The 24043-nt window shown below is 37.5% G+C and overlaps 1 protein-coding gene across 1 annotated transcript in view; it reads left to right on the forward strand.

Annotated features, from left to right (window-relative positions):
- Window positions 1–24043, forward strand: part of LOC128548618 (neprilysin-like) — a 31094-nt gene that overhangs the window by 1649 nt on the left and 5402 nt on the right. Inside the window, exons 2-22 of the mRNA XM_053523983.1 lie at window positions 810–854; window positions 4031–4063; window positions 4441–4602; window positions 5039–5122; window positions 6086–6303; window positions 7025–7204; window positions 8054–8140; window positions 9515–9648; window positions 10563–10656; window positions 12085–12213; window positions 12608–12706; window positions 13629–13706; window positions 14611–14672; window positions 14935–14993; window positions 17868–17919; window positions 18895–18962; window positions 19714–19930; window positions 20321–20558; window positions 20688–20748; window positions 21324–21397; window positions 21833–21973. Of these exons, the coding sequence (XP_053379958.1) occupies window positions 810–854; window positions 4031–4063; window positions 4441–4602; window positions 5039–5122; window positions 6086–6303; window positions 7025–7204; window positions 8054–8140; window positions 9515–9648; window positions 10563–10656; window positions 12085–12213; window positions 12608–12706; window positions 13629–13706; window positions 14611–14672; window positions 14935–14993; window positions 17868–17919; window positions 18895–18962; window positions 19714–19930; window positions 20321–20558; window positions 20688–20748; window positions 21324–21397; window positions 21833–21973 (2315 nt within the window). The remainder of the gene's footprint in view (window positions 1–809; window positions 855–4030; window positions 4064–4440; window positions 4603–5038; window positions 5123–6085; window positions 6304–7024; window positions 7205–8053; window positions 8141–9514; window positions 9649–10562; window positions 10657–12084; window positions 12214–12607; window positions 12707–13628; window positions 13707–14610; window positions 14673–14934; window positions 14994–17867; window positions 17920–18894; window positions 18963–19713; window positions 19931–20320; window positions 20559–20687; window positions 20749–21323; window positions 21398–21832; window positions 21974–24043) is intronic.

Genomic DNA, 24043 nt, shown 5'->3' on the forward strand with positions numbered 1-24043 from the left:
CGATATATAGTTTAACATTAAAGACAATGATTTACTTTAAATAAAGGTGAACGACTCAATGGTAAATATAAAACTTTAATTAATCACGGCATATAATTTACATAGAGTGCAACGAGTGGAGAAAACTGATAAACTAATGTAACTTTCAATGTATATGAATAGAAAACTTAAGATGAAAGGGATGGTAGAATGAACCGAAACAAAAACTGTAACACTGTTTACTTGCTGTAAGTCGATCTCACAGCAATATTTACGATTAATGAGATTATATAAGCATACACTTTAAGAGTTCACTTAGTTCACTTAGTTTATTGTATATCATTATTATAGTAATTGTTTGCACCTCAATCAAAAGAATGTAGTTTCAGTACTGAATTTAATGTACGAGTTGAATAAAATGATTAAATACAAGCCTTTGGCGAAGTTAATATTCTTTCATTCAGCGTGTTCGATAAGTTCAAGAACTGAGATTATTCAATTTTTTCCACATATTCAATAAAACAATTATTACATGTCTCCATGGAGAAATCACCTGTCCATAGTTTATGTTCAACACATGTATATTGGGCTAGTTAGTAAATAATTAAAACCAAAACTGTTGAAATCAGTTTTTGATGTGATATAATAAAACACTGAACCTCCAGCAATAGTTAAATAATTATTCTACTCTTCTGAGTCCGATACCATAACTGAAAAACCTGACTATCAAAACGAGTGACATTACAAACGTAATGAATTCTAGAAATATAACAAAAAAGCCTTAAGGAATTTATTGACGGTGAACGTAATAAACGTCTTATATTTTACAGGTTTACAGCCAGCAACCCCAACCAACAGCACATGCAGTACAGCCGGTATGTTAACTGACCTGTTTACACGAAAAGAAGTAATAATAATAATAACAAATAAAAAATCGAATTAAAAAAATGAACGGACATGTGAAACATTTATGCTTTCTTAAATGTGTAGATGTATTTTACAAATATTTCATGTTAAACCTAATTTTGAAATGCATATATAAATGACACAAAATAGTCATTTCCATGATTGCTCCCCGACAAACTCAGTTCTCCCGCTAACAAACAAGCCTTCTTGGTTCCCAAAGCACACGATATTGACCTGAGTATGGTGGTTGATTTCTGCCATTTCGTGTTGGCGTGTTGAAAACACTACAACACGAAAACACGAAAACTCGACAAAAACCTTATTTGTCGAGCTTTCGTGCTTTCGTGTTGTCGTGTCGGCGGGGCGAAAACACGAAAACAGGACAAAGTTTACGCGAAAACTCGATGTTTAAAGGGCGCCGACACGACAGATTTATCTGTCGAGTTTTCGTGTTGGCGGGTATAAATTTGTCGTGTCGGCGCCCTTTATTTGTTAAGTTTTCGTGTCGGCGGGGCGAAAACACGACAACACGAAAACCCCACAAATTAGGTATTTGTCGTGTTGTCGTGTTTTCGCTCCGCCGACATGAAAACACGAAAACACGACAAATACATTATTTGTCGAGTTTTCGTGTTGTTGTGTTTTCGCCCCGCCGACACGAAAACACGAAAATTCGACAAATTAGGTATTTGTCAAATTTTCATGTTGTCGTGTTTTTGTCCCGCCGACACGACAACACGACAAATTCTTTTAAGACATCTCCTATAAAATGTAGACACGCCGACACGAAAACACGAAAACTCGACAAATTAAGTATTTGTCGAGTTTTCGTGTTTTCGTATTTTCGGCCCGCCAACACGAAAACACGAAAACTCGACAAATTAAGTATTTGTCGAGTTTTCGTGTTGTCATGTTTCCGCTCCGCCGACACGAAAACACGACAAATTCTTTTCAGACATCTCTTATAAAATGTATAGTAATATGAAATGTATGTATAATTGACCTGGTTCCAGAAATATTTCATTGGGGTGCGGGAAGCGCCAACAGTTAAAGAATGAAGGCGGAATCGGTGAGCCGAGTGGGGTTAGGTACCGAAAGGGTTAAACCCTCATGTTAGGTGGGTCAGGGCGTATCTGCCTTTAAATATTTGAAATATATGTATAAAAATGGTGGCCTCTGCTGCACTTTTGAGCCCAAATTTTGAGGTACGGGGGTTGGGTATTTCGTGCGAATAAGTTAATCTTCATTGAGGCCCACGCATATATGTAAGTATTTTTCTATTTGTACAGGCTCGGGTCCTGGGCAGGGGCCGATAGCAGTGCCATCCCCCAACCCCATACCACCGAAGTGACCTGTACTCATCATAGTTCCACCAAACCCAACTATTTTGGCAAAGGAATAATTTTTTTCACAATTTAGACCCAAAAATGCAACAGACGCCATCATTTCATTCCTATATTTCAAAAATGTCCGTGAGGATACCCTTTGACCCACTAAGTCGGAGGACATGACCCCCTAACGTATCTCAAATTTTGGAAAAAGATGCAACAGGGACTCCCATTTTATACATATATTTCAAAAATGACAAGGGAAAGACCCCGTGACTCCACTGTCAGGAGGGGGTTAACCGTATCTCAAAATTTGCAGCAGAAGCCAACATTTTATATACTAGTATGTATTTCAAACATTTAAAGGCAGACACGCCCTGATCCACCTACTCCACTCGGCTCGCCGATGCCGCCTTCATTTTTTAACTGTAGCCGCTCCCCGCACCCCAATGAAATATTTCTGGAACCAGGGCAGTAATACATATACTTCGTATGCTTAAAACGATAACTGACATCTGACATATTATTGTACTGTTTTATAATCTCAAATCTCCTAATGCAGCTTTAAGGAATATAAGTAAATTTTGAATTGGCAGTTCGTTCGAATTGGAAGAATAAATGCTTCTAAAACCATTTGCCACTGGCTTCAGAATACATTTTATAGGAGATGTCTTAAAATAATTTGTCGTGTTGTCGTGTCGGCGGGACAAAAATACGACAACACGAACATTTGACAAATACCTAATTTGTCGAATTTTCGTGTTTTCCTGTCGGCGGGGCGAAAACACGACAACACGAAAACTCGACAAATAATGTATTTGTCGTGTTTTCGTGTCGGCGGGGCAAAAACACGAAAACACGACAAATACCTAATTTGTCGAGTTTTCGTGTTGTCGTGTCGGCGGGGCAAAAACACGAAAACACGACAAATTTATACCCACCAACACGAAAACTCGACAGATAAATCTGTTGTGCCGGCGACCTTTGAATGTCGAGTTTTCGCGTAAAATTTTGTCGTGTTATCGTGTTTTTGCCCCGCCGACATAACACGAAAACACGAAAACTCGACAAATTAAATATTTGTCGTGTTTTCGTGTTGTCGTGTTTTCGCCCCGCCGACACGACAACACGAACTGGCAGAAATCAGCCACCATACCTGAGAAATGGTTTTTTTTGGACTGAGACCCGACAGGAGTAGCGAATTCGGAGCTTTATGTACAGATCTAAGATCGTTTGATAATGTATAATTTAAAGCAACTGAATTTTTGTATGTCTTGTCTCCTACGTGCTTTGATAGTCTTCATTTTCTTCACACCAGTATTCCAATATTCTCCATTGGTTCACACCAATGCTCCGATATTCTCCATTGTTTTAACTAAGTGCTCTGCATTGTTTCAAAAATGAACATATTTAGAAACGCATTAGGCATGCAATATAAATTTAAAAGTTTTTTTTTCAAGCTACATATCCATCCATTGTCTATGTTAATACAAAATAGATTTATTAATTTGAACGTGAGGGCACTCTAAGCTGCTTATATCTTCAAAGCAGTTCGTCTTCATCATTATTGCTTCACTGACTAAATTAGTCTTATTTCTTTATCATTATTGTCGGAAACTCGTTTTGACTGATACATTTAATTTTCATTGATATTTTATTTAAGAAATAATTTATAGCAAAACGATGCTTTATCATTATTTATACACGATGGGCGTAATAATTTCACGAGGGCGCTTCGGTTTTTGTTACTTTACTTTATACAAAATGTATCATGACATTATTAATTTATTATTAAAGGTGATTATTTTTTATTACAGAAGTGTGTCTTACACCGGGATGTGTCACAGCAGGTAATGTCATTTGAATATTAGGGCATTGCTGTGGAGGTCAATTTCAAACTAATCGATAATAGAATAGAGTAGATCTATGTGACAGAATTTCATAAAATCTGAGAATCTGAGAATCTGAGAGACAATTTGTTTGATAAACTTTCTTTGATACACCCTTCTTTCCAACGGGGTATGGCTTTTATTTTTGCTCAGAATATCTATATATTTTAAATTTAGTATAAGATTAAGCCAAGAATATTATTTTAATATTATTTGGACTATAACATGGTAGAGTCTTTAAGCATGTAACTGTTATTTCCCTCATAATCTTTTCATTGGGTTATCACACCTGTACACGTGTTACTGTCTTTATCACGTTTTCATTAACCATGTTCTAGCTGCACGTGTTATGGGGGCAATGGATATGACAGTAAACCCTTGTGACGATTTTTACAATTTCGCATGCGGCACGTGGATTCGAAAGAATGTAATTCCAGAGGACAAAAGCTCATTTCGCACATTCACGAAACTCAGCGACGATGTATCGATGATCGTAAAATGTAAGCGATTTAGTTCCTCATTTTGCTTCAAAGGTGTTTGATAATCCTTACCGTTTTTTGTTGCTTTTCCTTAAAAAATGTTGACGTCTTTAGTGCTATTCATTAAGAAATGTCGACATAGTTGTTGATATTAATTTTCTCCCATCTATTTTATATAAAACTTGATCAAATATGCATGGAAATCAAATATAAAAAAAAAACAATTGCATGTTCTGAATCCGTTTTGAAATATTGGGTTTCTGCAGCAGACTTATTGAGAATATCAAGTAAAATGAGGAAAGTGATTTCGAAAATAACATTACAACAAACACAAGCTGATAAAAATAACGCCCAGTTTTCAAATCAGTATAAGATAAAATATATTCTGAATTTAAATGTATAATATTTTGTGCTATTCATTATACCGTCTAATAAATTTATTTCATTGGTATTGTAGCTGTGCTGGAAGTTGCTAATGGTGCTGCCCGTCCAGACGCTGTCGTGAAAGCAAGAACTTACTACAAAGCTTGTACAAATGAAAGTAAATTGAAATTTCTGATACTTGTGATTTAAGAAATAATCAAGGCCTTCGAGTGGTTTATCGTCTAATATATCATGGTTCAGAGTTCAGATGTGTAGGAATTGAACCACAATCATTTTGTTACTACATCGATATCATCATCATAATATTTCCCTTCTTCTTCTTCATCTTTTTATCTTTGTAGTTATTATCACTATCATTACTATATCATATATCTTTGTATAAGGAATGCTTAATTAAACTAATACACTCGTTCATTTTTCATTTGCTATTAATGTTACGCACTTGGGAAGGGCTGACTTCTAATGTTGCAATAACTTGTAGCCCAACCCATTTGCTTTTGTTACTTATTATGTATATGTGCTATGTATTATGTGTTCAGAAGCAATAAAATATGATTAAATCAGAAATTGAACCACGAGGGCGTTAGCCCGAGTGGTTAAATACTGAAGCATCTGAACGATGAACCGTGGTAAATTAGACGATAAATCACAAGAAGGGCTTGATTGTTTTCATTCTGACATGCTCATTGACATATTATAATAAATATTATGCTGGACTTTATTTACACGAGGAGTAATGTATCGGACGTCATGCGGCAATTTGACGTCATAATTGACGTCATAATGCTCTCTTGCCGGTCCGCGCGTCGTGTTGGGTACAATGCTATTTAAATCATATATCTTTAATCTTGGTTGAAACAAAAAAAAAACATACTGAAAATTTAAAACAAATTCATTATTATCCGTTTAAAGTGTTATAGTAATTGTATATAACACGATCTGTGTTTTTGATAGAATTTTTGTCAGAAGACAAATGTTCGTTTACATAACTGTATGTCGAAGATCGAAGTTTCTTTAGGGTAACTACTAAGTAGATCTGAAATTCTAGACGGTTTAGAAAAAAACTTTTTAAGGGAATACTGCCCAAAAGTGGAATTCAAAGTAAATCAAAATGTTGCAGGTAGGATAGAAGAACTTGGACTGACTTTTATACATCAGTATATGGAAGGTTTTGGTGGCTGGCCAGTACTAGGGCCAAACCCCGGGGGCAACTGGACTCCCAGTACATACAATAGCGAAGATTCACTCATTTATTCAAGACAGGGAACTCATTACACACCCCTTGTTGAGGTTGGAGTCATGCAGGATAGTAAAAACCCTACAAAACATATCCTTTATGTAAGTGAGTTATCAACAACACATATCTTGTATGTAAGTGCGTTACCAACAACACACATCCTGTATATAAGTGCGTTACCAACAATACACATCCTGTATGTAAGTGCGTTATCAACAACACTTATCCTGTATGTAAATGCTTTATTAACAGCACGTATCCTGTATGTAAGTGCGTTATCAACAACACACATCCTGTATGTAAGTGCGTTACCAACAACACTTATCCTGAATGTAAATGTGCTTTATTTACTACGTAAATTCGTTACACATGCTTGTTGTGCCATATACTTCTGAGGTTCACCATTGCAATTCTATCACTGTGTTATCTTCTAAATAACCCTTTAGTTGTTGTAAGATACATGTATGTGCCTACTTTCCTACATTTTCGGACAATCATCTTAACCGTTTTTGTTCTTACTTTGTAGCATTACGCATTTACATGCATACGTTTCGACATATGTTTGTTTAGTTTCCAGCATGCCAGCCAAATGCTAGATGTACTTATACACATTTACTTTTATACATTATACTTCTACAAGGGCAAATAATTGCCTTATTCGTGATATAAAATATTGCCTAGTGTATGTGTGATCAAACCTGTGCTGTTAAAGACACATTCATTTGTATTCAGGATTAACGGTAGTCAAATACTCAAATATTACTCAAAACAGATATGGGTTCTTACTAAAATGCTTTAATTGTACGTGTTTTAAATTGCTAGATTGATCAGCCATACCTGGGAATGCCAAGCCGTGATTATTATCTAAATGGTCGTAACGATGAAACACTGATGGCTTACCAGACCATGATAGAAGAAAGCGCGGTAGCTTTTGGTGCTGATCCAATCACAGCTTTAAATGATGCTAAAGATATGGTTGACATGGAAATAGAACTTGCTAACGTACGGGCACCCAATATCTATTGCAATATTTGAATGTTATTCCAAAATGTATTTTCGTGTGCTCATAGATAGAACTTGTTTAAGCCTATTTTATTATTCTTGTTTCTTGAAACTGGTTTACTCTATATATATTCAGTTAAGAAATAATTTATAGCGAAACCGTGTTTTAACACTATTTATACACGATGGGTGGTTATGCGTCTGGCGAAATAATGTCACGAGGGCAAGTGTATAAATATTGTTCAAACACAGTTTTGCTATAAATTATTTCGATTCAAATATACCCTTTATTTTAAAAATTTAGATAAAATAAGATAGAAGTCTTTATTGGCGAATATATGGCCTTAAATGGTAGGCCGTCAGGCTCCTATGTTTATACACACCAGGACCGGAAATGGTGGTGCGTCTTGCAAAATAGTAACATTGGGGTGCAAATGATGGCGAATTATTCTGCACAGCTAATAACCAACTCCGTGTGTGTGTAAATGAATTAAGACATATATGCTCTTGGTGACATTTCGTTTTAAACATATTTTTAAATAAATTATTTGATCATTTGAAAGCGCTATTTTTCGATGCGTACATGGCGCTAAATATCACGTCAACATAATATCGTTGTGATGCTGTTAGTCATATCAGAATTATACATTCAGTTGTATGCCTGACAAAGACTGGTGTTTTTAGCTCAGTAAAACATACTTCCGTATTATTTTTTTTATTTAAATAACAATATAAAACTTTGTAAACCAAGAAAGGTGTTTTGTACGTTATCGGGTTCCCTGCTTGGAAACATTTTCTACCGGTATAATTCCTTTTCGTATGATACAAAAAAACATATTTTATATTTAGATTACCGTTCCTAGAGAAGAAAGAAGAGACCCAGAGAAATTGTACAACAAAATGACACTCGGTGAACTGAGTAATAACTTCACAGGGGTAATTAAGGACACCAAAAGCCACAGAAATTAAGGAATGAAGTCTGTAGTTAGTCTAATTGTCCTTTTTTCGCTCGTTTCTGTAAAACCTCTTACTGGAAATGCATATGGTTTGTTTTTGGATTTAACGTCGCATCGACACATGACAGGTCATATGGCGACTTTCCAGCTTTAATGGTGGAAGAAGACTACAGGTGCCCCTCCGTGCATTATTTAATCACGAGCGGGCACCTGGGTAGAACCACCGACCTTCCGTAAGCCAGCTGGATGGCTTCCTCACATGGAGAATTCAATACCCCGAGTGAGGCTCGAACCTACATCGATGAGGGACAAGTGATTTGAAGTCAGCGACCTTAACCACTCGGGCACGGAGGCCCCTGCCTATGACGACGTGGGGTCGGAATTAATACATTTTTAAACTGAAACATAAATGACTATATTGATAAGAATGTCTATCTGAAGGTTGGGAAAACGCCTGTCTGATACAAACAGACATTTAAGACATTTTTTCTTGCCTTCAATGGAAAATTTCTGAAGATGTTATAAATTCGCCAATGTAGTTATGCGTTACCGCTAGGAGGTCAATAAAGCCTTGTCTTTCCTCTCATGGAAGACAGGAAAGTCTCGTCTTTTTTCCGTTAGGTATGCAAGAAAACATTGTCTTTCCCCGCTGCGTAGGCAAGAGAAACATATCTGGATATACACATTCACGAGTGAGTTTGTAACACACATTCTTAAAGAAAGGGATTTAAACCACTATAATTATGATCGGCAAAAACATGAAAAAAGAATAAGTAATTTTGTAGTTCACACTGTAATCTTGAAAACAGCATGATATTTATTGTAAAAAGTAGTTACCATTTTATATGGGATTGTTGCCGCATTTGGTAAAATCTGACTGATTGGCTTTTAATATTTTCACAGAAGTTAGTTCCTTTGGCTTTCAAAAATTTTAAGTTCACCACAGCGGGGTGTTCTGTATTTCAAATCGTCTCTTAAAATAATCTGTTATTAGTTTGCTTGGTTAGGTTATCAATGCTTCCAAAGTAGCTTCTTACATATGCCACATAGAGGCTCCATGCTTTGATTCGTCACATCCATATTGTTCTAGTCCTTCAGGATCATGCATGAATTCAAAGTTCATTTACAATATTCATAAAGTGACACTTAAGTCGTTGCTAAGGGGGCATGTTAGTCGTTTTGCATTTCTATGTCTATCACGGACCGATTTAAAATCGTGTCAGAATAAAAACAACTTATCTCAAACAGCTGGTTATCGCATCTGAACTCCAAACAATGATTTTATTCAACGATAAATCGCTGTTTGGGATGTATTATTCCATCAACTATATTTAGTGTTATTTATTTGCAACAGATAGATTGGAGGAAATTTATCAACGGAACGATGCAAATAATTGGACTATCTCTGAATGATTCTGAACCAGTTTTAGCCATAGCTCCTCCATTCCTTGAGAAAATTGGAAATCTTATGGCTAAATATTCTCCAAGGTACGATTGTTATTGAAAAAAATGGAAATCTTATCTCTAAATATTCTCCTAAGTATGACTGTTATTGAAAAAAAAAATCTTGTCGCTAAATAGTCTCAGAGGTATGATTTTATTGAGAAAATTCGAATTCCTATCGCTAAATAGTCTCCAAGGTATAATTATTATTTACACACTGCAAACCTCATGGCTAAATATTCTTTAATGGATGATTGTTATTGAAAAAAATGGAAATTTCATCGCTAAACAGTCTCCAAGGGATATATGTTTTTGAGAAATTTGGAAATTATATCGCTAAATAGTCTCCAGGGTGTGATTGCTTTATATATATATAATTGGAAATCTTACCGCTAAATAGTTTCTAAGATATCATTTAAAACCTTATTGTTAAATAGTCTGAACGGTATGATTATTGAGAAAACTGCAAACCTTATGCCTAAATATTCTTCAAGGTACGATTGTTATTGAGAAAATTTAAAATCTTATCGCTAAATATACTCCAAGTAATGATTATTATTGGGAAAATGTTAAATCCTATCTCTAAATATACTCTAAGGTATGATTGCTATTTAGAAAATTGAAAGTTTTGGCTAAATATTCTCTTAAGTATGATGGTTATTTAGAAAAACTGAAACTTGTATGGCTAAATATTTTCTAAGCTAAGATTGTTACTGATAAAATTGTACGGTTAAATGCTGTCCTGGGATTGATTATTATTCCGTTAATATATTATTTTCCTAAGTGTATAGATGTAAAGATAGCCGTGATTTTATCCTTATTCTGATTTGGAAATTGAAAATAAAACAAGTATTAGATTTTTTGTCTCAAGTATATAAAAAATTTGATATAACTTTTAAAAATATCTTCAATAGTTGTGTCAAGTACATGTTTTAAACAGATTTACTGTCTTATTTCAGGGTCATTGCCAACTACATAGTAGCCAGACAAGTTTTAGAAAAAACGTTTTATCTTCCAAAAGTATTTAGAGATATTCAGTTGAAATACAGGAAGGTATATACAGCTTATCTATGGGTTTGCATATGGAGCTTTTACAGTATAGATAAAATCAGTTATTATGCAGTCATGATCGCTAATGAATGTGACATCGCGAATATACATGACGATGAATCAATCTAAAACTTACACAAGATGTCAAATAGTGCTGCTGGCTTTCCAGCTGACGTCCATTGTGCGATATAGACCTATTCTGCATTCTCTATCGTGAAACAGTCCATGAAATCACAAATTGCATTACATTACATTAAATGACATTATGTATATAAAGCCTTCAAAATTAACTATCAGGATTTTCTCTACAAACATTTCCGCAAATAAGTCTTTGCCTATTGACTTTTAGAGTTTTTCTACAATCAATTGTAAAATCTACATTGAAAAGTCTTGGCGTAATAATTTGACAAAAGTAACACCATGCAGGTTTCACCTTCTTTACAAATCGTCTATCACGTTTCTTGTCTGTGTAAATCTTTATCCTGCAAAATTTCTATAATGAACTTGTCCATCTTTCTATTTCGACAGTACCATCAATTGTTAAAATGGATGCGTACCAAAAAGATACTGACTGAATGGCGAACAGTGCAGACCATGATCACGCTTTACGTTTTATCTGTCCTGGTACATGTCGCTTGGCGGGGAAAGCTTCACGTTTTGTCTGTCCTGGTACATGTCGCTATGCGAGAAATTCTTGACGCTTTGTCTGTTCTGGTACATGTCGCTTGGCGGGGAAAGCTTCACGCTTTGTCTGTCCTGGTACATGTCGCTATGCGAGAAATTCTTGACGTTTTGTCTGTCCTGGTACATGTCGCTTGGCGAGGAAAGCTTCACGTTTTGACTGTCCTGGTACATGTCGCGTGACGAGGAAAGCTTCACGTTTTGTCTGTCCTGGTACATGTCGCGTGACGGCAAAAGCTTCACGTTTTGTCTGTCCTGGTATATGTCGCGTGACGGGTAAAGCTTCACGTTTTGTCAGTTCTGGTACATGTCGGCAGGGAAAGCTTCACGTTTTGTCTGTCCTGGTACATGTCGCTTGACGTGAAAATCTTGATGCTTTGTCTGTTCTGGTACATGTCGCTATGCCAGAAATTCTTGACACTTTGTCTGTCCTGGTACATGTCGCTTGGCGGGAAAATCTTCATGCCTTGTCAGTCCTAGCAAATGTCGTTTGACGAGAAATGCGTAATACTAAAATGTCGCAAGGTAAGATTCATTGACAAAGCAGCAGACAGAAGATATCACTTTCTGAGTTTTATATTAAAGCGTGAAAGTCACTTGATAAATTGAGGACCAAGAACATGTTAGGTGGGATCCAGTAGCTGTTGTTAGGTCTAATCAACCTCTGTAATTAACTGAAATATCCTAGATAAATTAGTAGTATTAAACCGCTTTCAAATCCTGTATTCAAGATTATTTTTTATTTTGCAGGTTCTAATTGGGTCAGCAACAGAATCTCCAAGATGGCAGTCTTGCTCGTACACAGAAAGGGGCTGGATGCCGGAAGTTGTTGGGCGATTGTTTGTCGCAGATGCTTTTAAGGAAGAGGCTAAAACTGACGTAGGTGGAATATTTCAACTTTGAATCTAAAATGTTGACTTGTGTACATGAGATTTCTTATTAACAAGCAGATGAAAATATAAAACAATATCGTATGTAACTTGAGAAGTTTCCTCAATAATTTGTTTCCCCTCCCCCCCCACCCCCCAAAAAAACTATTTAGAAAGGTAACGAATATGGTACTATAGGAACAAAGACCTTATACCGCCATTAACTTGGCACTGGTAGTTGGTGGCATGCAGTATGTCAGCTTTTGTGAAGTGCTGAGAGAAACCAACCATTAGTTTTGTATCTAATTGTTGCAGTACATTAATGAAACATTAATTTTGTATCAATTTCAGATACTTCATTTTGACAAAATCGTTTAAGCCATTACACGTTATACATTTTTCAGGTATTAGATTTAGTTGACAAACTGAAGATTGCTTTTAAAGGCATGATAGACAAACTTACATGGATGGAAAATGCTACAAAACAAGTCGCAAAAGAAAAGGTAAATTCATTACACTTTCACAGACTCCGGTAACTTCATTTCTTCCATATTCTACACCCAAGGTAAAGCAACAAATGTATTTCAATTTCGATCTTATATGTTGACCTCAGCCCACTAGCCGCGCTTTAATATATCGTCTTACCATAATATGATACATGTGGTACACTTAACGAATAAACACAAGGTGCCTAAAATGTATGATATAAATCACAGTGTCAGTAATTGTCACTGTTTTACTTTATTGAAGAGAGCATTTTTTATTCTAACACGATCCGATTCATTTTCCTATTAAACAAAGAAGGCAGAAAACAGTGAATTATTATACAACAAATCACTGTTGTGACGTCACAATTATTACGTCATGGCGTCAAACGGCATAGCGTCGCGCTGGAAAAGAAACCGATTGAAAACGGGCAAATATTGAATGAATGTCGTCAAGGATGTACTTAAAAATCCTTGGTAACGTGTTAGAATCGAAATAATATATCTCATTTAGTGATTTGCTCTTAGATAAATCATTGTTTGTCGTTCAGATGCGTATTATTATAATTCCTTCGCATCTGAACTCCAAACAATGATTTATTCAACGACAAATCACTGGATGAGATATATTATTTCTTAAATATAAGTTGTACACAGGTGGTACATCAGTGAAAGCATTAGACTGTAAAATAAACATTGCTACAATAATAAGTTGTTCACTGAAAGTCAGGAAACGGTCACAGTAGTGAGTTTAAAAAGAATCGTAGCACAATTCCGATGTAAGAAATGTTAAAATGTATTAAAATACATGTATAATGTTTAAATATGATATATATTTGAAAATACAGCATTGATGAATTACATTATTGCTTACTAGAATCATATAAGATCGTTTCATTTCACTTTTCGAGACAACTTACCTATCAATTTCTAATTTAAGGCTGACCATATGGAGCCCAGAATTGGGTACTCAGATATTGTCTATAACGACACAGCTATAAATATGATGTACGAAAATGTAAGTGATTTTCTTATTTATGTATTTGTTCAAAGGACGGTACAAGTCATCTTTTGATTGCTATAGAAACATGATGTCTCCTATTCATAGCTTTGCGTATTTAAGGCAGATATAAAATTAAAGAATTTGATGAAAATCGGGTAATTTCATATGTCAATCTTGTTCATTGTGACAGTGGATATCCAGTTAGGATATTTTGAAACAGCTATATGGAAATTGATATAGATAAAATATGGTATTTATGGACAGCCGCGAAAATGATTTAAAAAGTATACTTTGTAAGAAGAATGGGTATCATTAACACCTTATCTTCATTGCTCACAAACATATCTACAGTATATACCAGTTTGCCAGCCATTAACACAAAATGCTCAGTACTCGTAAATACCAAATCTTGTAATTAGTTAATGTTCTTAGGAGGTGAACATTATTCAAAAAACATAAACATTAATGGTTAAGTATACTTTATTTATACGCCTTAATTATTACCAGAAATTTGTATTTCTGCTTTCTGCTACAGATGACTGTTTAAGCCGATGACCCATTGAGAACGCGGATCAGCGCAGGCCGGGCTGCTGTCATAAAACGACTCTTTGAATTGAGGAAAGATGTTGACATCAATGAGTAAGATATTTTTTTACTCGATTAATATTGCAGAAAACAAATAATCAAAGGAAAAACACCATTAAGGGTCTAATAAAATAGACCAGAAGACAGATATCAAAATAATTTTGTCCCAGTGAGATGTTAAAAAAGCCTGTCTGTCACAGGCAATTATGTTTTTATACATCTACACTGAAATAATGATACTATCCTAAATACAAATATTGCTATTTTGAAATATGAATTTAATGTTATAATGCCAAGATAAACAATTACAGTATAACTGTCCTGGTAACTGCAGGAAGATGATACACTGATAACAATGGAAACAAAACAAAGTTATCTCAGAAATAATCAAGAAAGGTTTCTGTCATTTCCTCAAGTTCTTGATAAAACGGCATTTTTCGGTGAATTGTTCTAATATCTCTAGGTGACAGCTAGATTTTAAATTGCGAATGAATAAGATATAATTACCACGATCCCCAATTCTTCACGTAAAGTAAAATGTACAAAGTATATCGGACTTGGCTGACCTTAGTTTTCCTACATGTGTCAGTTGTAGATGTCATCTTTCTCTTCAGAATAGATATCTACTAATGATCTTGTTGATTCGTTTCTGTTTTAGATCGGATATGTCTCCAGCAACTGTTAACGCTTACTACAACAGGCTAACAAACCAAATATGTATTGTTTATGTTTTCTATTATATTTTTTTGTAATATTTTAACATTTGAATTAATATCCCTTCAGAACAAAGTGGATGGTATTTTGAATATATGTGTTCATTGCTCGTCCGTCGTCGAATGCACATCATTGCCCGTCCGTCATCGACTGCACGCCATTGCATGTCTGTCTTCGATTGCACGTCATTGCCCATACGCGTCATTCTTCGACTGCACGTCATCGTACGTTTGTCTACGACTGCACGTCATTGCCCGTCCGTCTTCGACTGCATGTCATCACCCGTCCGTGGCTGACTGCACGTTATCGCCCGTCCGTCGTCGACCTCACGCCATTGCACGTTTGCCTTCGACGGCACGACATTGCCCTTCCGTCTTCGACTGCATGTCATCACCCGTCCGTGGTTGACTGCACGTTATCGCCCGTCCGTCGTCGACTGCACGCCATTGCACGTTTGCCTTCGACGGCACGACATTGCCCGTTCGTCGTCGACTGCACGTCATCGCATGTTCGTCGTCAACTGCACGTCATCGTCCGTCCGTTGTCGAATGCGTGCCATAACGCGTCCATCTTTGACTGCACGCCATTGCCCGTCCGTCTTCGACTGTATGTCATCGCCCGTCCGTCATCGAGTGCACGTTATCACCCGTCCGTCGTCGACTGCACGCCATTGCACGTTTGCCTTCGACTGCACGCCATTGCCCTTCAGTCGTCGACTGCACGTTACTGCCTGTCCGTCGTCGACTGCACGCCACCGCACGTTTGTCGTCGACTGCACATCATTGTCCGTCCGTTGTCGAATGCGTGCAATAACGCGTCCATCTTTGACTGCATGCCATTACACGTCCGCCTTCAACTGCACGCCATTGCCCGTCCATCGTCGACTGCACGTCATCGCCCGTCCGACGTCGACTGCACGCCATCGCACGTCTGTCTTCGGCTGCACGTCATCGCACGTCTGTCTTCTACTGCACGTCATCGCCCGTCCGTCGTCGACTGCACGCCATTGCCCGTCCGTCGTCGACTGCACGTCATCGCACGTCCGTCGTCGACTGCACGTCATCGCACGTCCGTCTTCGTATGCACGACACCGCACGTCCATCGTCGACTGTATGTCATTGCCCGTCCGTCGTTGACTGCACGCAACCGCGCGTCCGTCTTCGACTGTACGTCTTTGCTAATCCGTCGTTGACTGCACGTCATTGCCCGTCCATCGTCGACTGCACGCTTTCGTACGTCCGTCTTCGACTGTATGTCTTTGCCCGTCCGTCGTCGACTGCACGCCATTGCACGACTGTCTTCGACTGCACGTCATCGCACGTCGTCGTTGACTGCACGTCATCGCACGTCTGTCGTCGACTACACGTTTTTGCCCATCCGTCGTCGACTGTCATCACCCGTCAGTCGTCGGCTGCCGTTTAAGCTAAAATGAATACGATTATTGACTTTGAACTTTGAATTAGTCAAAATTTTCATGTTTTACATTGTTGTCACTTTAAAGGGAACATTTCTATCTTCACGAAACACATAATGCATGTAGTAACACGGTCTGAGGCAAGTGTCATTATAAGTCACATGTCTGGAGCCGTCTCTATGAAAACTTCTGCGACACGTATATGCCCACCGCACCAAGACACAGTTTACATTTGAAGTTTGCCACAATATGGTCACAATATTAACCGTGAATTAACGCAGTAGAGGTGTAATAGCAATGTTTACAAAATGGCATTTGCTTCGTATATTCTTAAAGATGACTGTGTTTTGCACAGTTTTGCAATTTTTTAACAACTTTTACCGCTCCGTTTTTTCTGAATTTTGTATAACTTATGGTATCTCCTTTAGCTCAAGTAAAGACAAATTTCTAAGTGATGGCCCCTATATAAAACATTTGCAGAGAACTCATTTTACCATGAATTTTAATAAAACAATCATCAAACTATTGGTAAACAATTACAAAGCACAACACGAAAAAAATGTGAATATCATTTCATCCAGGGTTCCTCAAGTAAACTGATGTAATGATACAGAATTTTAATTTCAACGTTGAAAAGATAAGGTCGAATCCTATGTTTCTGTTTTGCTTACTTCATTCAAAAATAACCTTGGTGCAGACATAAAACCTACCTAAATCTCTTCCACGATATGCAATCTAGAGTGAAAGCAAAATAGAGAACATTTACCACATGTTACTCAATATTTTTCAGATGTGTAACTCTACCCCTTCTGTTTAAGTAGTAAATTCACCTTGAACAGCAAGAAATCGCTTATCAAGTTACTTCTTATCTATTTTTATACAATAAATCCATCATTAGTCTTGAAAAGAAGTAAAGACTTACTAGAAAAATATCGAAAATAAGAAAGAAAATATTTGGTCCCACTAGTGCTTGAACCTACGCCCCCCACCCCCACCCCTGAGAATTGCAGTAAAAGTGGGTATATGGTAGGAATTGAATACTCTTCAAAAAGGAGGTATTCTATTACGCCTCTATTACCTTAAGCAGTAGTGTCAGTTGTGCGCACTATTTCATCATTGATCATTCCTCATATTGTAATTACTATTCGTGGAAAATAGTCAGGATCAAATCACCTAATGTAATCATATTTAATTGATCAAAATACAGTTAAAACCCTTTGCCGAAATTACAAAAGAATTATTTATCTATATTTTGTTGTATATTTGATCCCTATTGTGCTATATATATGCGTCGACCACTACTTCGTTTAAAAGATACAGAAACAATGTTGTTTTAATTTCTAGCAGGAATTTCATAATTGGCTTTACAAAGAATATCACCACGTAATTATGTTAGATAAAAGTCTCCGCAATCTGCTGTTCAAGAAATAATCCGGTTAAGTTAATCTACTATAAAATTTCAGCTTTTCCAGCCGCCATACTTCAACCACCGTTCTATGCAAATGATCAGCCAGCGTAAGTTATATTTGTTATTATTCTGCACTTCTAGAAAGAGTTTTATTTTGTTTTGTTTTGCGTATCTGGTCGGTAGATCATTTGGTTTCCAACGAATAAATAAAGACTGATGGGTTTCACAGTTGTCAGAATTGTCAAACTTCAAATGATGATCGCCTGTAGTGAGCAGATGATGCCTACTGTTTCGGGGGCCAGCAAGTTAGAAGCCAAAGTCACAGGCACCTTTACAGTAACAATGGTTTTCTCTCAATAAGAAAAAGTGGCAACAGTTTTCAAACTTCAATGGATTTTGGCGGGTGGTCAGTAGCTGGTTTCTATGGATGTCAAAGGTCATGGTCAAAATAACTTCGGGACTGAAAATAGTTTCCTCTCGGTAACTTAAGACTCTGCTACTTTTTGCCTCGCAGTGTCAGTGTTATTAAGGTTAATAACGGTCCATCCGCGCTTTTTCAGACACAATGCAGCATGTAAATGCCCCAAAGAGTAAAGACCGCATACATACCTCGCAGGAAAATTGCTTGTGATCGGCAGGTTAAAGGTGAAAGTCACAGTGACCTTATGACTGAAAATGGTTTTCATTTAAGTAAGGAATGCTTTGGCATGCAGTTTACAAACTTCGTGGGATGATTTCCTGTGGTCGGTAAATTTGATGGTCAGCAGGCCATAAGGACTTCGAAACTAAAAATTATTTCCGCCGAGTAACTTAAGAACCCTTCGACTTACTGCCCGTGGTCTGTAGATGACCTCTATTGTTTCGGGGTCAGTGGGTAAAACGTCTATGTTATAGTGATTTCTGAACTGAAAATGGACAGGTCAGTATGGGGGTATTTGTGTTTTGCAAACGGATCATATTTGTTCTTTTGTTATTGTTGTTGTTTTTTTTCGAGTAAATAAAAAGTAGATTTAAACAAAATCATACTATGGACATATACAGCGACCTTAAATTCTTGGTAATTTTGCAGTTATACTTCACAGGTATCTCAGTTATGGCGGGATCGGTTATGTAATTGGGCACGAAATTACACATGGTTTTGATGATCAAGGTATGTGTTAATTAAAAGCAGTGTTCAGTGAGAAGTAAATGTTTAATTAGAATGTGAACATTGTATTATATGATACACAATATTATTACAGCAAAATAAAAAATAAACAGTGACTTTTAACTCCCATCATCAATTTTAAAATAGAAGAAAACAAAACAATGTTCAATTAATTCCAAAACGAATGACCTAATAATTCAACCTTATGAGTTTTTACCCATCAGAAAGGAATCATTTTTATGCTTAAAGATCAGGTTTTGGTACACCTATTACAAAAAAAAAACAACTAAAATAATAAAAATTCTAACGTGATTTCCGTGGGTTCGACAAGACATTTTCAAGAACAACTATTTATTTGTAATACATTGTACTGCTACAAATGATAATGTCCTACCAGTATACTTAAAAATGCAATGCATGTGAATAAAAATAGATAGAAATGATTTTGACAGATTGTGAAAACCAATGACAAAATCTTTCGGATGGAAAACGGCCCATGACTTAATAAAATTTTGCTGTTATTTCTGTCCTGCCTTCCGGGTCGATCTTTTCAAAAGGCTCTTCCATATTTTAGCTGTCGTTTCTATTTCTATTGTTTCAATTACCTGACACTAATTCGGATCATTTACGACGTTGTAATTAGTCAAAATAGATTTTTTATTTTAGAACTGATGAAAGGTCATTGGAAACAGTATGTTTCGTCTTAAGTTGGGTTCGTGTATATCTTGGATAACGTTGTACTCAAATCTAACAGTATATCATACAACATTTAGCAATGCTGAACGTCAGGATCATATTACAGGTCGACTATACGACAAAAACGGAAACTTAAATAATTGGTGGACTGACACAGACGCCGCTAACTTCAAAGCTCGAGCCCAATGTATCATTGACCAGTACAGTAACTTTACAGTACCAGGAACAGGAGGTCTGACGGTAAGTCAGTTTGACAGTAACGTTACAGTACCAGGGTAAGGGTTTATGACGGTAAGTCAACTGGACAGTAACTTTACAGTACCAGGGACAGCAGATCTGACGGTAGGTCAGTTTGACAGTAACTTTACAGTACCAGGGACAGGAGGTCTGACAGTAAGTTAATTTAACAGTAACGTTACAGTACCAGGGTAAGGGTGTATGACAGTAAGTCAACTGGACAGTAACGTTACAGTACCAGGGACAGCAGGTCTGACGGTAAGTCGGTTTGACAGTAACGTTACAGTACCAGGGTAAGGGTGTATAACAGTACGTCAACTGGACAGTAACGTTACAGTACCAGGGACAGCAGGTCTGACGGTAAGTCAGTTTAACAGTAACGTTACAGTTCCAGGGTAAGGGTGTATGACAGTAAGTCAACTGGACAGTAACGTTACAGTACCAGAGACAGCAGGTCTGACGGTAAGTCAGTTTGACAGTAACGTTACAGTACCAGGGTCAGGGTGTATGACAGTAAGTCAACTGGACAGTAACTTTACAGTACCAGGGACAGCAGGTCTGACGGTAAGTCAGTTTAACAGTAACGTTACAGTACCAGGGTCAGGGTGTATGACAGTAAGTCAACTGGACAATATCTTTACAGTACCAGGGACAGCAGGTCTGACGGTAAGTCAGTTTGGCAGTAACTTTAGAGTACAAGGGACAGGAGGTTGACGGTAAGTCAATTTGACAGTAACGTTACAGTACCAAGGTAAGGGTGTATGACAGTAAGTCAACTGGACTGTAACTTTACAGTACCAGGGACAGGAAGTCAGCTTGACAGTAACTTTACAGTACAAGGGAAGGAGGTCTGACGGTAAGTCAGTTTAACAGTAATGTTACAGTACCAGGGTAAGGGTGTATGACAGTAAGTCAACTGGACAGTAACGTTACAGTACCAGGGACAGCAGGTCTGACGGTAAGTCAGTTTAACAGTAACGTTACAGTACCAGGGTAAGGGTGTATGACAGTAAGTCAACTGGACAGTAACTTTACAGTAACAGGGACAGCAGGTCTGACGGTAAGTCAGTTTGGCAGTAACTTTAGAGTACAAGGGACAGGAGGTTGACGGTAAGTCAATTTGACAGTAACGTTACAGTACCAGGGTAAGGGTGTATGACAGTAAGTCAACTGGACAGTAACTTTACAGTACCAGGGACAGGAAGTCAGCTTGACAGTAACTTTACAGTACAAGGGAAGGAGGTCTGACGGTAAGTCAGTTTAACAGTAATGTTACAGTACCAGGGTAAGGGTGTATGACAGTAAGTCAACTGGACAGTAACGTTACAGTACCAGGGACAGCAGGTCTGACGGTAAGTCAGTTTAACAGTAACGTTACAGTACCAGGGTAAGGGTGTATGACAGTAAGTCAACTGGACAGTAACTTTACAGTAACAGGGACAGCAGGTCTGACGGTAAGTCAGTTTGGCAGTAACATTAGAGTACAAGGGACAGGAGGTCTGACGGTAAGTCAGTTTGACAGGAAATTTACAGTACCCAGGTAAGGGTGTATGACAGTAAGTCAACTGGACAGTAACTTTACAGTAACAGGGACAGCAGGTCTGACGGTAAGTCAGTTTAACAGTAATGTTACGGTACCAGGGTAAGGGTGTATGACAGTATGTCAACTGGACAGTAACGTTACAGTACCAGGGACAGCAGGTCTGACGGTAAGTCAGTTTGACAGTAATGTTACAGTACCAGGGTAAGGGTGTATGACAGTAAGTCAACTGGACAGTAACTTTACAGTACCAGGGACAGCAGGTCTGACGGTAAGTCAGTTTGGCAGTAACTTTAGAGTACAAGGGACAGGAGGTTGACGGTAAGTCAATTTGACAGTAACGTTACAGTACCAGGGTAAGGGTGTATGACAGTAAGTCAACTGGACAGTAACTTTACAGTACCAGGGACAGGAAGTCAGTTTGACAGTACAGTTGACAGTAAGTCAACTGGACAGTAACTTTACAGTACCAGGGACAGCAGGCCTGACGGTAAGTCAGTTTGACAGTAACTTTACAGTACCAGGGACAGGAGGTCTGACAGTAAGTCAGTTTAACAGTAACGTTACAGTATCAGGGTAAGGGTGTATGACAGTAAGTCAATTGGACAGAAACGTTACAGTACCAGGGACAGTAGGTTTGACGGTAAGTCAGTTTGACAGCAACGTTAAAGTACCAGGGTAAGGGTGTATGGCAGTAAGTCAACTGGACAGTAACGTTACAGTACCAGGGACAGCAGGTCTGACGGTAAGTTGGTTTGACAGTAACGTTACAGTTACAGGGTAAGGGTGTATGACAGTAATTAAACCGGACAGTAACGTCACCGTACCAGGGACAGCAGGTCTGACGGTAAGTCAGTTTAACAGTAACTTTACAGTTCCAGGTAAAGGATGCATGATATTAAGTCAGCTGGACAGTAATTTTATAGTACCAGTGACAGAAAATATGACGGTAAGATAGTTTGGCAGTAATGTTACAGTACCACACTAAGGGTGTATGACAGTAAGTCAACTGGACAGTATCTTTACAGTACCAGGGACAGCAGGTCTGACGGCAAGTCTGTTTAACAGTAACTTTACGGTACCAGGGTAAGGGTGTATGACAGTAAGTCAGCTGGACAGTAGCTGTAAGTACCAGGGACAGAAGATATGACGGTAAGATAGTTTGACAGGAACGTTACAGTACCATGGTAAGGGTGTTTGGGAGTAAGTCAACTGGACAGTAACGTTACAGTACCAGGGACAGAATATATGTCGGTAAGATAGTTTGACAGTACATTTACGGTACCAGGGACAGTACGATGGCAAATCAGTTTGATAGGAATCTTGCTATACCAGGGACAAACTCGGCCTGATTCAATTTATTATATTTAAAGTCCTGAGCTCCAGATAAGGTTTTATGAAATTAGTAATGGTACTACCTGATTTTCTGAGAAATTAGTAACGGTACTACCTGATATTGTTTCTAATTAGTAACGGTACTACCTGATATTTTGTGACAGACAAAAATAAGCAGTAACCATGAACTCATCTACTTTAGGATGTAGTGGGAAATATTTTTTCTACCTGAACGCCGAGTGATTTCTTGTTTCTAGATAAAAAGCATTGATGTGACCATTCATTTTCGTAGTTATATCATTTCCCATACAGTGGTTATTTTTTCATTACAGAATTCTGTAAAAGTCGTTTTTAAAAATTCAAGCCGATGCTGTAACTATTTTGTATGAATGCAGGATGAAAATGTTTTTATTAACACCGAGTCATATCATCCGATTCGGTGAATAGTATCTCACTCGAATAAAACTGAAAGTAAACCGTAAATTTACATACAATTTTGTATATTCAAATCAATTAATCGATGGAAGTCAGTTAGATTTAACATAATAATACATTACATGTCGTTCGTTTTACCAGATGACAAAAAAAAATGTGTACAATATTCTAATAAATCGCACGGTTACAGCAATTTCTTTATAAATATTGTTGTTGTTTTTTTTTGCTCTCGAACTTGCTGACAATTAAGCAAAGTGTCAAATATGTAACCGCGGCGCTAATTGGCTGAACACAATCGACAGTAGTGTATCGGATATTATGATTCGCTTTCATACTTCTCGGAAAAATCTCGCAAGTACCTGAAGTAGGCGGAGCTTAAATTATGCTATCGGCGTGCGTATCGTGTATTCCACAATCATTTTGACACCGTGTATATTGTCGACAGTCCAAATAGCGTTGATAGCGCAGACATGCAGTTTGGCTTGATCTTCATTTGAAATTCGTATTACTGTTTACATGCCGTACTGATACGACTACATTACGGATTCAGTGTACGGGGGCTCTTCAAAAATAACATAGACTTTTTCTCTAGCTTTTATATACTTTAATGAAGCAAAACAAAAAATATATCATCATAATTTGCTATCTTTCTACTAACTGCACTGCAATTTTGACGTGATTATGACCATGCCTACAGATGTTAAGCGTCTTCGAAAACAGTCACTTACACGGACCGGGCGCACGGCGATCATTTTTCAACGACGTTAACGACGTCGTGCCTTCATTGTGATGATTTCATTAAGTTTGCGTTAATTCATATTTGTAAATGTATTTTATAAAT

Source organism: Mercenaria mercenaria, chromosome 14 (genome assembly GCF_021730395.1).
Source record: "Mercenaria mercenaria strain notata chromosome 14, MADL_Memer_1, whole genome shotgun sequence".
Classification (NCBI taxonomy): Eukaryota; Metazoa; Mollusca; class Bivalvia; order Venerida; family Veneridae; genus Mercenaria; species Mercenaria mercenaria.